The following is a 15,757-nucleotide window of genomic DNA, read 5'->3' as shown; positions in this document are numbered from 1 at the left end:
TGGGATGGGAGTTCTGGGAGAAGGGCAGGGCTGGCCTCGGGGACTGACCCCAGTGGGAGAGCGAGCTTGACTTCGTGCAGGCTTGCATGTGCCTGTACCTGTGTGTGTGTGTGTGTGCATGGGTGTGGGCCCTGGCACGCTGACCCACGTGCCCTCCCTCCCCTGGCCTCCTTTGGTGGGGTCCCCACCCTGCTCCCCACCCAGACCTGGGCACAAGGCTGCTTGGCCCGGACACGTGGGGACCGCGGTGGTGGGGGGTAGGGACTTCAGCATTCTCTCGCTTCCCTCAATTCATTAAGACTTGTAAATTTTCTCATTAATATACTTTAAGTTCGTTTTAAGGGGAACAAGCGCAGAGATAATTGATAATAAACCCTCAGTTAATGCCCTCCGTTTACTGTATGTAATTTATATCTGCTGATAGCGGCTCTCACTCCCAATTACCCATTTAGCGGTGGCGATAGCTGTTCAATCAGACCGATACCAACTTTTATATATTCCAGCCCGATAGCAATAAATACCCACCCAGGGAGACTCGCTGGACCTACTGTATTTTTTTTTTATTAAGACTTAAAATATTCATGCAATTATTAGTGATTTATTAAGAACTAATGACCCCTTCAAAACAGCTCTAAATCTTCACCCAAAGCCCTGGCCCATCCCTCCCCCTTCCCTCCCCCTTCTTTTCCCCTCCCCACTTACTGTCTCCAACCCCCTCCCCAAACCAGGGAGATGAGCTGCTCTTCAGCAGCTCAGATGACGTCACAGCATCGCTGCATTCCCACGGCGACGGCAGGCAGGTGAGGTGGAGGGCAAGGCTGGGGGTCAGGCCCTGTGGGGGGGGGCTGGGCTTCTTGGCGGTGAGGGAGAGGAGGCGAGGAGGCCACCCACCACCCCACCAACGACCAGCAGCCTCCTCTCTTGCCCCCTCCTCTGGGCTGGTTTCCAGGCACCGCCTCCCAGCCCACCCCTTCTCACCCCACCCCTTTTGTCCCCCAGATGCTCCCCACCTTCACGTTATCTGGGTCTCTGCCCATTCTCTTTAAGGGCTCTTGGGGAAGGGGATGGCAGCTGTCACCCCCCCCCCCACTATCCCTCTCTCCTTTCTTTGATTTCAAAATGTTCCCCCCTGATTGCATCAGAAGGTGTGCTGCCCAGAGAGGGCAGAAGCTTGCCCCAGGCCACACAGCAAGGTCCCCCCTCTCTCCTTCCTCCGTTTTCCTTCGCACCCCTTTCCCCCTGCTTCCTCCATCCCCCTCTTCCCCACTCGCAAGAACTTGGAGCCCATTAAAGGGGCAGGAAAGGTAATGAACGAAGCAGGAAAACATGAAATCAATATCAGGAGAAAAAAGTACGGCCGCCATTAAGTGAAATAAACAAGCTAGTAATTATTTGGACAGCGGGTAATTAAAATGGGGTGAGGGCTCATTACTGTCTCCTCAGGGAGGTGATGGGTGCAGCCAGATGGGTGCTTCCTCTTTCCAGTGGGAAGGCCGCCTCCAGCCTGGGAGGGGGAAGGGGCGTTGCTGGGGGTCCCCTCCGTGGAGTCCCCTGCCCCTACCCCCATCCCACGTGTGCCTGGGTCTCTAGCGGCCTTCCCCTGGCTCTCCCTGGGTCAGGATCTGGGACCCAAACCTACACGGGCAAGCTGGGGGCAGCCCCCTAGCCTGCATCCTCCCCTTCTCATGAACCCCACCCCTTTCCCAAGCAGGGAGGGACTCACTGCCCCTTTCTCAGCCCCTCAGCCTCTGTGAAAGTGGCAGTGGCCTCGCCGGGGGTGGACATCTGGGGCTGACAGTCAAATTCCAGCGACCTGGGCAATGGACCCCTCCGGCCTCTGCCCAGCTCCCCCCCACCAAGAGACACCCCTTCAGCAGGCTGTGATGAGGAGGGGTCCCAGGGAGAAGACAGGATGATGGGGTGCTGGCCAGGGTGGGGGAGGAGGGGCAAAGGGGGACCAGGAAGGCTGGGAGGCAGCAGAAGTGGGGCCTTCCCTTGCCGTCTTGTGACCTCGATTCTTAGAGCTAGCTGGAAAGTTAGAGGAGACCTTGGACACTGTCCAGCCCAGCTTGGGCCTGCCAACTAGTTTGGCCCTGCACGGTGTTTCAAATGTTTAAATTAGTTGTCAGCGTTCTAAAATGGGAAGTTTCACGTAAAAACTTTGATTTCCAGCTTCTCCTTAAGAAAACATACACAAAAAGTGGCCCCTCTTGGCCGCTGGCTGCCTGGCCACAGTCAGCTGTGCTTAGCCAACCCCATGCCCCATTTCCCCAGCCCCCCAGCCAGTCCCCTGAAGGCACTTGAGACATCCCTGACCCTGACCCTGACCCACCTCTTCTGAGGCCCAGAGAGAGGAGTGACTTGCCTAAGGTGACACAGCCAGGTAGAGGCTGAGTGGGGACTTGAACTCAGCCTCTGATGCCCAACTGAGGCCTCAGTCCTGCCCTCAGCAAGTATGTGCCCACACCCCACTGCCCACCCCCAACCTGCCAGTCCCTGAACTGGATGGACCCTGCTGAGAAAGCGGTGGCTGGGACCGGGCTGTGGGTACTCGGGCATGCAGTCCAATGGAGGAGGCAGCTAGTCTGATAACACTCTAGCCACGGAAGCTAGACGCAGGCTCTGCCCTGCAGAGAGGAGATGGGGAGGGGTGTCCTGGAGGAGGTGCACATCTTGAATGAACTAACAGAGCTGGGGAGGGCATTAGGATGGGCAGGATGTACTAAAGGTGCAGGGAACAATGTATGCAAAAGTTGGGGTGAGGGGAGTGTTCTGGGGCATTCAGTGAGAAGGGATCGGTGAATGAGGCTGAGCTGGCTACAGCCTACAGGTTGGTGAGCAGGGATGTGGCTCTATGAGGAGCTGGCCTTTACCCCGCGGTCCTTGGGAACTGTTGCAGGAGGTTGAAGTGTAGGTTCAGATTTTCTTTCTAGAAATAGCATTCTAGCCACATAATTGAGGGTGGCCCAGAGGTCAGACAGGAGGTGACTATGGGAAGGCACGTTTCAGAGGGAAGGTCCTGAGTGAGTTGGGTTGCCATGAGGTGGGAGAGGATAGGGGTGGGGGTGGCTGGCAGTTGGGGAGGGGGACACACGAGGGGCCAGAGTAGGCAGCTCAGTGGCTGAGCAAGGAGCCCAGGCCACCCGGGGGCTCCTTTGGGAGGCTCTTTGGGAAGGGGGTGGTCATGGGGAGCAGGAAGTGCTTGGCTGAGCTTCTGTGGAAGGTCTGCAGAGACAGGTAAAGGGTCAGGATGGAGGTCAGGAGTGAAGGTGGCACTGGGGGCCCTAATTGGGGGGTCATAGCAGCAGGGGGTACTGGGAGAGGGCAGAGCACTGGCCAGGGAGACTGTGGGGATGAAGGTGAGGCCAAGGCAATTGACATAGAAGAGCTGGCAGCAGGTGCCCCGCTGTCCCCGCTACCTGGGGCTGGCAGGACCCTGGGTGAGATCTGGGTCTAGGCCAAGGTTTTCCAGTGGGTCCCTCTGTGGGGAGGGACCATGTGGGCTCCACTGCTGAGAATGGAAGTTGCACGATGGTGGCTGGCCTGGGGCTGCAGAGGCATCTTCCCAGCATGGACACTGGTCACCTCCTGTCTGGAGGACAGGGGGCGGTGGTGTGTGTGCACACGCATGGGCAGGGGCTGTGTCTGTGTGCAGGGAATGTTCGACGGCTCAGTGCAGCAAGCGTGATCTGAGACGTGTGCCCAAGGCTGCCCAGTGGGGCCATGGCCGTGTTGATGGTTGCATGGGATACTCAAGCACTGGACCACACGACTCCACCCAGACAGGGATGCAAGGCCCTCTTGCTCACTGCTGTACTGCCATGCCCAGCACACGCCTGGTACATTGTAGACACTTGGCAAATATGTGCTGAATGAATGGCATCCTGGCTAAGAATTCTGAGCACTGTAAGCTGCCTGCCTGCCTAAGAATCCTCCATAGGAAGTCTCACTAATGCCTTCACCTCTCTGTGCCTCAGTTTCCCCACCTGTAAACTGGACATTAAAACTAGTTCTCTGCCTGCTAGGTTTGTTGAGAAGGTTAGATAAGATCAATGAGAAGTTCGCCATTGTTACAGTTGTGACTGTGTGTGCATGTGCATGTGTGTTCACGGGTGTGCCCACATGGGTGGCAATGGTTGGGGACAGCGAGGGCAGGTGACTGTGCTGCAGGCCTCGTGTCTCTGGGCAGTGGTCCGAGGCCACAGCTCTGCGCACCCTGAACACAGCCCGGGAAGCAGCAATGCCCCCACTTCTGGACCACCCCCTGGCCTCAGCTGTGGCTGGGCTCTCATTAAACCAGTGAGATATGAAATGCCGCCATATCTGGGACAGGGTGTTTAATTAAATTAATTGCCGGCAACATTGTAAAAATGCTGATGGGGTCGTAAATGGCGCGTCTGCAAGGCATTCATCAACCCTGTGGACTTGCGGGGCGCCACCCCTGGGCCGGGGGTGGACAGGAGGGTGAGGGTTGGGGAGCTGTGCCTGGCTGCAGCTGTGGGGGGAATTGGGTTCACCCCCCAGGGCCTCTGGGCAGCCACCAGGGAAGAAAAAGATGGGAACTGGGGGGAGTGGGAGGGAAGAAATGCACTGCCCGGATTGCCCCAGATGGGGGTCCCACTCTTGGATTTCTATTTGGAGTGGGGGAGGCTTGTCTGTAGGGTGCATTTGTGGAACAGGTGTGTTCTTACTTGGCCTGTTTGTCCCCACGGTGAAGGACACCAATGGAGAGGAGGAGGGGTGCCGCGGGCCCTAGCGCTGTGTGTGTTGGGGAGGGGAAGGCGCTGGCCCATCTTCGCCAACTGATTGCTGTGTGACCTTGAGCAAGTCCTTCCCCTCTCTGAGCCCCAGCTGCCTCAGCAGGAAGACAGGTGGGCCGTCTGCCTGCCTCCCTTGTGTTCCCAGCATCCTCCTGGCCTCCCTCCCGTGGCCTCCCGCCCAGCAGGAACCTGTGCCAGGGATTCTTTTATGTCTCTTTCAGCCGGGGCTGCCACTGGTCCTGGCAGTGCCTGGAGTCCGCATGCCTGCTGCCGCAAGTGGTGTGAAGGGGGCTGGGCCAGCTGCCCATCCTACAGGCTCTGGCAGATGAAGGGTGGAGAAGCCCATTTTATACACATGCACACACACATGCACACACACACACCACCCCCAGAACCATGAAACACACCCACATCCACACACACACACATACACACAGCACAAGCAAAAGATTCCAGAGAAGGAAAAAAGCCTTCCCTCCCCAGTTCTCCCTGGGCTGTGTGACCACATAATTACCCTGGATTCCATTCTATTTAATTGCAGCTTATTAAATTCTAACCAGCCAATTATCAGCCACAATTACAGCTTAATTCGGGGACACAATAGCTATTTTATCGTTTGTTAATCAAATGCTTATTTAGGCCCCAGCTTTATTAACTGTTTCTCTGGCCCAAAGCAAGGCCCTGCAGCAGGAAGGGGACCCCCCCCATCCCAGGAAGGGACCCCTGGGATTCTGCGCCCCCCCCCAAACACACACACCCCCGGCGGCACTCCCTCCGTGTGCATCCTTTGCTGGTGGGTCTTGGGGGCTCTCAGCAATGACAGGGGTCGACACCCGCCGTGGGCGCCGGGCTCGGAGTTTGAAGACCCGAGTTGCGTACATTCGCGCCTTCAGCATGTTTGTCAAGCACCTAGTACACGCCAGGGCCGGGGCTGGGTGCTTGTCCCCCTTATCATGATACTTGCATTTTACGGGGGAGGGGACACGGACAATAACAAGCAAACAAATATGCAAACAAGATGACTTCCCGTGGTGGTAAGTGCTAGGAAGAAAACAGACCAAAATGGGATAGTTAGCTAGGAGGGGCTACTTAAGACCCAGTGATCTGGGAGGGTCTCTTGGAGGAGGTGACGTTTGCGCTGAGACCTGAAGGACGGGAAGTGGGAAGATCAGTGGGCGGTGTGTCGCAGGCAGCACGAAGAGCGCGTGCAAAGGCCCAGAGGCGGAAATGAGCCTGCAGGGTTTGAGAAACAGACGGAGGGGCGGGCGCATGCGCAGCAGAGGTAGGCCTGGCGGGCGGGGCCAGACCTCCGGTCCCGGAAGCTCCGCTGAGATCCGCCCTCTCGCCTGGCCCAGCTAGGAGGGGCTTGGGGGCTCCCCTGCTCCACCCTTTGTAGGTTGCACGCCCTCAAGCAAGTCCTGAGCTTCTCGTTCCTCGGGTCAGGACGAGCAGAAGGAACCCGAGTGCAGCCGCCGGGTGACGAGCCTGGCGTCCTCCGAGCCGGGCCCCCGCCCCGACCGGCTGCGCTCTCCGCGGTTCAGCACGGCCGCACGTCCTCCTCGTGGCGCCTGTGTCTCTGTCCTTGAGACCAGGCCCCTGGAGCCCACGGGCAAAGAGGGTGACTTTCCTCCGATCGTGGGGAGGCGGCGGCTCCTTCTGTGACTCGTGCACGCTCGCGTTACCATGGAAACCCGAGTGCCAAGCGCACGCATGGGTGTGAGTGTGGGGTCCGCGGAGCAGCCCTCCCAGTCATCACGTCCCGGTCACCTCCGTCTCCTGTGCGCTCCAAATCGGGCGGCAGGGGGTGGGCAGTGTCTGCCGTCCTCCCCTCCCTCGTTCGTTCAGTACACACCTGGGGGTGGGAGCCTGAATTCAGACCTTTGCCAGCCCCCCAGGAAGTCCTGCGCTATTGGGATCAGCAGCCAGCGACTCGGATAATTGAGGGGTGGACCAAATGGGCCCGAGAGGGAAAGCGGCAAAGCCTCTGTGGGACGCTGGGCAGGTCGCATCTGAGAGGATGCCTGCGGGAGGATGCCTGGTCCTTTTTCAAGTCCGGCATTCTTTGCCCCATTTCACAATTGAGGAAAGACATGCTGCTCGTGAAACAGGTAGCTTGAAGAAGGGCCTGGAACAAGGGTCAAGTCAGGCTCCAGAAGCATCTGGCTGGCAGCACTGAAATTTTCTAAATGTTGAATTTGACAGCATTCTGGGGGTGGACCCTGGTTTGCTGCTGGCCTCCTTGCTCCCCACTGCTCACCCCCAGACAGGTCTACACATCCAAGTGGCCAGCCTCCTGGAACCTCCCAGCTTAGTGGGCCCCTCATCTCTGATTTGTGGTCTTGGGTGGGGGTTGAGGGGTCTGCGACTTGAACTCGGGGCTCGGACCTCCAACCCACAATTGCCTCCACTTTACCCTCCTTGCGTCCCCCAGCTGCCTGTCTGTCTCTCTCTCTCTGACAGCAGGTCCCTGCTTATTCACCTCCTAGTGAAGCTCCCTCATTGTAGACTTGCCTAAGGTGCAGATGGGCAGCAGCGTGCAAATCCCCACTCCACCGCTTGTGGGCAGACCCTCTCCCGCAGCATCATCCCCCGCCTTGACCAGGGGCTTAGTGTCCCACCGGTCTCCCTGGAGACTATGCACCCCCAGAATGCCTGCTTCTGCCTCCCTAGGGTCCAGTCTGGGCGTTTGAGAGCTCCAGCTCCCTTCCCATTGAATTGCTTGCTCGGAAGGTGAGCAGGGCTGGCTCCCAGCCAGACATGCGTTTGTGCCCTTCACTTCCAGCCCTTCTTTCTGGACTCCGGTTCTGTGCGAGCAAAGGACTTTCAACGGTCACCCAACACTCACTGAGCCCTCGCAATGTGTCAGACCCTGGTCAGGCTCTGGGGAGGCGTGGGGGATCCTCATCCTCAGTGGTGACAATAGGGTGTGCCAGGCACCCAGGCGAGTGCTTTTGGGGGCTGGGGGAGCTCAGAGAATGTGTGGCCGTTCTGTCTGGGGTCAGGGAAGGCCTCCCTGGGGAGGGCATGTTGGACAGGCCTTGAAGGATGCATAGAAGCCACCCAGGCAGATACCAGATGGACAGGATCTATCAAAGGAGAGGATCCTCACTCCAGCTGGTTTAGGCCACGGCTCACATGGCTGGGAATCCAGGGGAATCCCTGCCTTCAGGCCCTTTGGATCCCAGGCCCCAACGCTGGCAGGAGGAGCTGGCTTGCCTGCATTCTCCATGCTCCTGCTTCAGGCCCCAGGAATGGCTTTCCCTTGCACTTGGCCTCACCATGACCTACAATGCCCGTGTGTCTGTCTGCCCCTGTTGGTGATCCCCCAGCAGCTCCAGGCCAGCAAGAAGAGAGCCTCTCTCTTCCCAATTGCCCAGTGAAATCCTGGAAGCTCATCTTTTCTGCTGGGGTGATCTGGAACCAGTCAGTGGGAACTGAAAGGGTATGCTGATTGCCAGGCCCAGGTCACATGCCCACCCCTGGGGCCAGGGATAGGGTCAGCGGCTACCGGGTTGTGTGACCTCAAGGGAAAATCGGGCACTGTTAGCCAGAAATTGGGGAGGGAGGCAGAGGCAACCCACAGGTGCCTGGGACAGGGTGCAAAAGCCCTTGAGAAACCAGATGACTTGGCCAGCAGGGTCTCAAACACCAGGCTAAGTAAGGACGTGGCTCGTCATCCTCTGGCACTCTCCCCTCCCCTGGCTGGGCATCCACAACACCTGTGGAGCCGTCTATAAAAATGTGGACACCCAGACCGAAGCAGACCTACCGGATGCAAGTCTCCAGGGGGTAGGCGGGCATGGGGCTCCCCAAGGGGTTGACAGCCGGGCGGGCTGCGAGCTCAGTGCCCAGGTGGTGAGGGGGGTGCCATGCTGGGCAAACAGAAGGGGTGTGGGCTGGAGAAAGATGGAGTCCGCCATAGGCCCTTGGTCCCCTCCTCTGCTCCATTTCAAATGCAGAACATTTCTCAGGGAAGTAGAAAAAGTGGGCATCTGCTGCCCTGCTCCCTGCCCAGGTTCTGTATAAGGTAGGGTGGGTGCCAACCTTCACCACCAGCCACTGGGAGGATTAAAGGAGCAGGGGCGTGGATGGGGCCTCCGCGAGGATGTTGGGAAGAAGCACTGACATCTCCTGGCTGAGTGAGGCCAGATGACACACCGCCTCCAGCCCGCCCCCGCCTCCCAGGGACAGAGCCCTTGCTTAATAAATATGAGTTCATTAATAGCTTGATTAATCACACCTCATATTTTCGTGGTGCTTTTAAAAATAAAACATTCGAAAGCACGTTCACACCCACCCCAGGCCTTGCTGTTACACAAGCACGTCCTATCATCCCAAACCTACAGGTGAGGAAAGGAGCTCAGCCTCAGACAGCAGCAGCATGGCGGGATCGGACCCGGGGGCAGCCTGGAATACAGGGCCCTCTCCGTGACCACTGTGCTCATGTGGGGCCGCGCTGCCTTTCCTCTGGGTCTCCCCACGGGACAGGAGTGAAGGGGCCACCCTTGGGCAGATCTTTTGAAATTCGAAGGGAAAGAGGGGTGGTCATTTAGTCACTCAACAAACACTTTGTCAGTATCCCAGACCAGATCCTGGCTGGATGCTGGGCTCAGTGATGGAGACAGGGCTGCTGCCCCCAGGGGAGTTGGAGCTCATGGTCTAATGAGGGAGGCAGTGTGCAAGCACAATCACCCCAGGCCTGTATGTGGTGTGTACCCTGGAGGGAGGTACAGGGGGCATGGCAGGCATTTGGGTGGGTGACAAAGAGTGGAGATCAAGGAAGGCTTCCTGGAGGAGGCTGTACCTTGCTGAACCTGATGGCTGGTTGGGAGTTCCCAGATGGACCAGGGAATCCAGGTCTGACCCCAGTGGATTCTACTGGATGCCCAAAGCAGCCTACCTTCTGTCTTCCTTCCACCAGTTGCCTCTCTTCAACCCTGTCACACCCCTGCATGCAGACTCCAAAGGCTTCCCATTGCCCTTGCAACAAAATCCCAAGCTGTACCCAGCCCTAAAGTTCCCATGGGGTGCGGCCCCTGCTTCCTCTCTGACTTCTCCAAGTCTCCCCCTTATTCGCTCTGCTCCAACCATACTGGCATCCTCCCTGTTCCTCAAACAAGCCCAGCTGCTTCCTGCCTTTTCCTGAAACACTCTCTTCATCCTGGTCTTGACATTCAGAACTCCGCTTGGATGTCACCTACGCAGAGAGAACTTCCCTGAGCCCTCCTTCCATCTAGGGCCCTCCCTTCCGTACCCTTTCTGAAACATCGCCCCCTTTACCTTCTTCATAACCCTCGGCAATAATCTAAAATCCTCTATTTCTGATTGTTTTGCTTCCCCAACTTGAATGCAAGCTCCTGAGAGAGCGGGGGCTGTGTCTGCCTTGCCCATTGTTGTATCCCAGAGCCCAGCGCGGTTCCTGGCACAGAGCAGGCCCTTGATCAGCATTTGTTGGATGAATGAGGACACTGCAGGTCGTGGGAGGGGCGGAGGAGGGTGGCATCTGTCCCAGCCCCAGGCTCAGCTCTGACCAAGTCCCCTTACCCAGGGCCCTCTTGTCTCCCTTTGTCCCTGGCCCTGGGGCCTCATCTGCTTCCCTCTCTTTGTGTAGCGGCCACCCCCTTTGGCCCCCAGCCTTCTTACACACACGTGTGCACGCACACACACGGTCTCCCAAGCCCTTCCTCCTTCAGTATCCCGGAGAAGCCGTTGAGGGAGGGGATGCCAGGACCTTCGGTGGGGATAGCCAGAGCAGGGGTGCCAGCCGGGGCTGACTTGGGCAGCTGGTGCCCCCCGAAGAGGGGCAGGGGACCAGCTGGCTGGCTCCAAGGCACACTGGAAATCGGGTCCCCACTCCAGGGCTGGGCCATCTGCACGGCCCCGGTGACCAAGAACCCATCAGGGAGCTGCTAGTAGGTAAGCAGGTCTTCTAAACAAATACCAAGAGGGCAGCCAGGCAGTGGGGCCATGTCCGGGGCCAGTGGGAGAGACTTGATAGGTATGTGGTAGATGGGGCCTCTGGGATCCCCGGGGGTGTAGGAAGCTGGACGTGGGAGGCCCTGTCTGGGCTGATGTGGCCAGGGGTCCCTGCCCCTGCCTGCTCTCCCTGGAGCCCCAGGAGCCACCCGCAGCCGTAGTGCCTCTGCCCTGGGAGAGGCTCCCCACCCATCATCTCAGCAGCCCGGAAGGGAACAGTAATAGGCTCCCACCCCATGTCCCTATTCACCAACGCTGGCCCCAGCCAGCCTTGCGCTGGGCAGCAGGGACCAAGGATGACAGTCTGGTGGTGAGGAAAGATACCTCAGCTATCCACTTGCTCCTCTTGTGACAAAAGCTGTGGTACCAGTGAGGACAGGACCCTCAGAGCAGAGTGAAATGCATGCTTGTCTTTCTTGGAAGAGGGAGGCAGGGAAGCTCTCTTGCCAGAGGAAGTGACACTGGAGTTGGGCACTGAAGAGGAGGTAGGAAAGGGCTGGTGGAGGAGGGCAGGAGGGTGTTCTAGAGCAAAGACTTGGAGGTGGGAAAGCTATTGCCTGGGGGATGGCTTGGTGGGTGTTTCTGCAGAGGAAGGCTGGAGGGTTGACTGGGCCCAGGAATGCCAGCCAAAGGAGCTTGAAATGGCCCCATCTTGAAATGCTTATGGGAGCCAGGTAGGCAATGGATAGAGAAGTGGCAGGCCCAGAGTGAGGCAATAGGGAGTGGTGGAGACTGTAGTGAACTGGCAAGCTCGTGCCCTCTTGAAGGCTCGTAGGTCATTTGGCACTGAGCATGCACTGCTTGGTATTATCTTCAGTAAAGAAGTGCAAGGTTCATGTAAAGAGAAAGAATGCTTCCTCTGGTGGCCTGTGGGTGATGGGAAGAGACCCAAGACTCTTGCTGTGCCTTGGTTTCTGCCTTAGTTTAGACATGAACTGAACTGGGACAGAGGGGGCATTGAGGATGTCAGATCACAGGAACTGACCACAAGGGTGGAGATCACCCATTGGGCCAGGGTAGGGAGGGAGGGGATGCCAGTTCCTGAAGCTCCAAGAAGCCATCCAGGGGTCCTGATTTCATCCTCACCCCTGCCTGTGGCCTTAGGGTGTCCTTGCCAGAGGGCATAGCTGCGCCTGGTGGGTGCCCCCTGGGTACACCTTATAAATGCCCCCCCGGAGTTGGTGGCGGGGTGGGGGGAGGCTGCACCAGTGCAGCATGACGGAGGCCCCGAGAAGTGAGCTATGCCCCTTATTGGTCACAGTACATTTATTTTTCATTAGCAGTTAAATGCGGACATGAGGGATTGTGCTGGGTTCAGCGGGCGGCTGACGTGAGCAGTGCTTGGTGTGGTGATCCATAGGGAGGCTGCGCTCCGCCCCCCACCCCCACCCCTAGCTAGGGACCCCTGCCCACCCAACTCCCAGAGCCAGTGGGCAGGGCATCTGCTGGGTAAGGTGTGGGGCAAGGCATGGGTGGGCCCAGGACCCGCCACCGGGGGTTCTTAAGCCCATCTGGAGCCTGACAGTTTCCCCGCCAGCCCCCACCCCTCTTGCACAGCCCTGCTCTGGGGCCCTGCCTGGGGTTCTCACAGTGCTGGGTCTGTGGAGATGCTGAGGCTTCCCTGGGTCTAGAGAGTCCAGCGGGCCTGCCGGCTCCCCGACACAGCTCCACATTCCAGAACATCCCCTCCCAGTCCCCCCAGGACCCATCCCTTCCATTCTCCAGACCCAGGAGGCCAGCGGCCTGGGCCCCTGGATGCAGAGGGAAACTTGCCCTGGCCCTACCTTGGCCCAGCCCACTGTCTGGCTGCCTTTCAGGGGCTGACAAGGAGGGATGGCAAAGAGCAGGTGCAGTAACAAAAGAGTCACCAGGCGGCCCCTGCTGGACACTTAGTGCATCCAGGGTCAGAGTCGGGGGTGGGGTCCTCTGTGCCCATTGCCCCCCAACCCATAATCCCATGGAGGGCGCTGGAGGAGCCGGGTGGAGGGGCTCCAGGATGACGTGGGTCAGGGGTGCAAGGGTGGGGCTCAGCATGTGCAGGGGGTTCGTCTGCCAAAGAGAGGCCACCAGAAGGAGAAAAGCAAGCTGGTGGGAGGCCAGTCTAGTCATGGGGTATGGAAGGAGGGCCAAGAAGATGGGAGAGGGGTGGGGTGTGGAAGGAGAGGGGGGTGAGATATGGTGGTGGGGGAGGTGCCGGTGGCTGGGTGGGTGACCCCACTGCTGGCAGGCACTGCCCTGCCTTCCTCTGCTCTCCTTCCCTCTGTCCACCCAGGAGGGGCCATTTGGGGGGTCAGGAGGAAGCCACCCACGTGAGCCTCTAACCAACAAGGGAACCCCGTTGTCCCCTCAGCTTGGCCAAGGCTCCCTCCCACCCCATAGGCCTTGCAGCCAAGCCAGGAAGGCAGCTAACTGTCCCCTCCGAGGGTGCAGCCCTTGGCAGTGCTGCCCCTGCAGAGGTGGGGCCCTCGGGCTGTGCCCACACCCAGCCCCCGGGGTGGGAGGCTGCAGCCCCGGGTCCCAATCCCATTCTGGGCCTACAGCTCAGTGGCCGCGGGGCCTTAGGAGTGCCCTGTCCTTACCAGCTGCTGGAGTGGCAGCCCCTCGCCCCTGAGGGACTGCTTCCCCGGTACTGAGAGCACTAGGCTGGGTGCTTCCCTCGCCTTTGTTTATTCATCTGCACACCCTTCTAAGAATTGGGTGCTCAAACTCCAACCCAGCAGTCTGGACTCCTGAAGACAATTATATAATAATGTAGATTACAAGGGGTGGCAGTGTGATTGTGAAGACCTTGTGGATCACACCCCCTTTATCTAGTGTATGGATGAGTGGAGGAATGGGGATAAAAACTAAAGGACAAATGGGGTGGGATGGGGGGATGATTTGGGTGTTCTTTTTTCACTTTTATTTTTTATTCTTGTTCTGGTTCTTTCTGATGTAAGGAAAATCTTCAGAGATAGATTGTGGTGATGAATGCATAACTATGTTATCATACTGTGGACAGTGGATTGTATACCATGGATGATTGTATGGTGTGTGAATGTATTTCAATAAAACTGAATTTAATTAAAAAAAAAAAAAGAATCGGGTGCTGTCCTACCCCACTCTGCAGGTGAGGAAAGGCTCAGGGCAGTGGTGGGTTTGCCTAGAGCCGTGCCAGGCTATTCAGTGCAGACACTCCTGCCCCCAAATCAAGGGTTTGGGGAAGGGGCAGATTCCCACTTTGGAAAGACAGGGTCCCTTGCACAGGAGAGAAAAGGGCAACTGGTCCTAGAAATGGGTGCTGGGGGCGGGGGGAGCTTCCAGGCCTCCTGGGTAGAAGCCACTGGACTTCGGGCTCCAAGTGGGGAGGGTGGTAGGGAGCCCCAAGGCCGATGGGGTGAGGTGCCCCAAGGGGCGGATGCCGATCTCCACTTCACTGGTGACAAAACTGGTAACTTGTCCAAAGTCACGCTCACAAGGAGCTGAATGGGCCTCCAAAACCCAAGACTCCCCTTCTTTATGCCAGAGGCTCCTGTTCATTGGGTGTGTTGGGGAGGGGGTTGTTGCAGCCCTAAGGGGAAGCGAAGGAGTGTCGGGGGCCGTTTGGTGGGTTGGGGGCTGAGGGTGCACCCTTTGACTCGCCCCACCCCTCCCCAGATCCTGCTGGTTGGCGCAGACAGGGTAAGCCCCCACTGGGGGTTTTATCTCCTGCTCATGCCTCAGAGCCAATTACCTGTGTAATTAGCAACAAATGACTTGTGGGATGGTTGTGGTTTTCAGTTAAAATTAGAATGAAGCCCATTCCTGGCTCCTTGAAGGGGTGGGGAGAGGCCCATAGCCCCTCAGGCTCCCAGACAGACAGACTTTCCTGGTCCCCACCCTCCCAAGCCCTCCCAGAGGCCCAGCCTTGCTGCCCCCTCCCCACACGCCCAGCCCTCTCCTGCAGCCACCAGGCACCTCCTCCAGGCATGCCTCAAGCTGCACCCCGGCCACCACATCTCCCCTCCTTGGCTCACTTGGTATTTTCTGAGCATCTACTATAGGCAGGTGCCCTGGATTGGGGATCAAACAGGAGCAGCCCCCAGAGGCAGCCCCCTGGCCAGGGCACCAGGGGAAGGAGCTCCTGCCTTCCCAACCCCCTGCCCTGCCAAGTCCTTCCCATTCTCCCTCCAGCTTTCCCCCAGCCTCCCAGGGCAGCCTCCTGATCTCCGAACTTCTGCTAGGATCATGGGCCCTGGCTGCTGCCTTCTAAATCCTGGGACTCCCCACCCATGTCTCATGAATCTCATCACAGCCTGCAGAAATGAGTGGGCTTATTCTTCCGCACTTTCCAGGAGAGTTCACTGAGGCTCAGAGAGGGCATTCAGTGGCCCCAGACTGCCCAGCAGGGAAGTGGCAGCACTGGCACTCTCCCCTCCCACCAGGCCCTCCCCAGGGCAGGGGGCTTTGGCTGGGTTGGGGCTGCCTCCCCATCACCCACCTCATGACCCGGCCCCCATCGGGACAGGCAGCCCCGGGGATGGGTGGCAGAGGCCCCGCTCACCCTCCTCCTTGCCCCTGTGGCAGGTGCCCAGCAGAGCGCCACAGCGGCCACCCCGGTGTCTGGCGCCAACCCAGACCTGCTTCCCCACTTCCTGGTGGAGCCCGAGGATGTGTACATCGTCAAGAACAAGCCAGTGCTGCTGGTGTGCAAGGCCTTGCCTGCCACGCAGATCTTCTTCAAGTGCAACGGGGAGTGGGTGCGCCAGGTGGACCACGCCATAGAGCGCAGCACCGACGGGAGCAGCGGTGAGCAGGTGGGGGGCGGGAGGCGGGACAGGGCAGGTGGCTCAGTCTGTGGAGGAAACTGAGGCCCGGAGAGTGGCCTGCATTGCCCCAGGCTGCTTGATTGTCAGTAGCAATGCCAGGATTTTACCAATTCTGTGCCCTGTCCCACCTCCATACACACTCATTGTCTCGGACCCCCTGGGCCACAGCTCCATCGCCCAGGCCACCAGGAGAGGCAGCAATTCCACATCTAGGATACCCCAGATACACACAGA

General features: G+C 58.5%; 1 protein-coding gene across 2 annotated transcripts in view; it reads left to right on the top strand.

The window, feature by feature from the left end:
- UNC5A (unc-5 netrin receptor A) overlaps window positions 1–15,757 on the top strand; it is a 64,887-nt gene that overhangs the window by 33,741 nt on the left and 15,389 nt on the right. For both annotated transcript variants that reach the window (XM_037823078.1, XM_037823077.1), the window contains exon 2: window positions 15,282–15,503. In XM_037823078.1, coding sequence (XP_037679006.1) covers window positions 15,282–15,503 — 222 coding nt within the window. The remainder of the gene's footprint in view (window positions 1–15,281; window positions 15,504–15,757) is intronic.

The sequence above is a fragment of the Choloepus didactylus genome (genome assembly GCF_015220235.1).
Source record: "Choloepus didactylus isolate mChoDid1 chromosome 11 unlocalized genomic scaffold, mChoDid1.pri SUPER_11_unloc1, whole genome shotgun sequence".
Taxonomy (NCBI): Eukaryota; Metazoa; Chordata; class Mammalia; order Pilosa; family Megalonychidae; genus Choloepus; species Choloepus didactylus.
The sequence above is the reverse complement of the archived record's forward strand: the minus strand, read 5'-3'. Positions and strand labels throughout refer to the sequence as shown.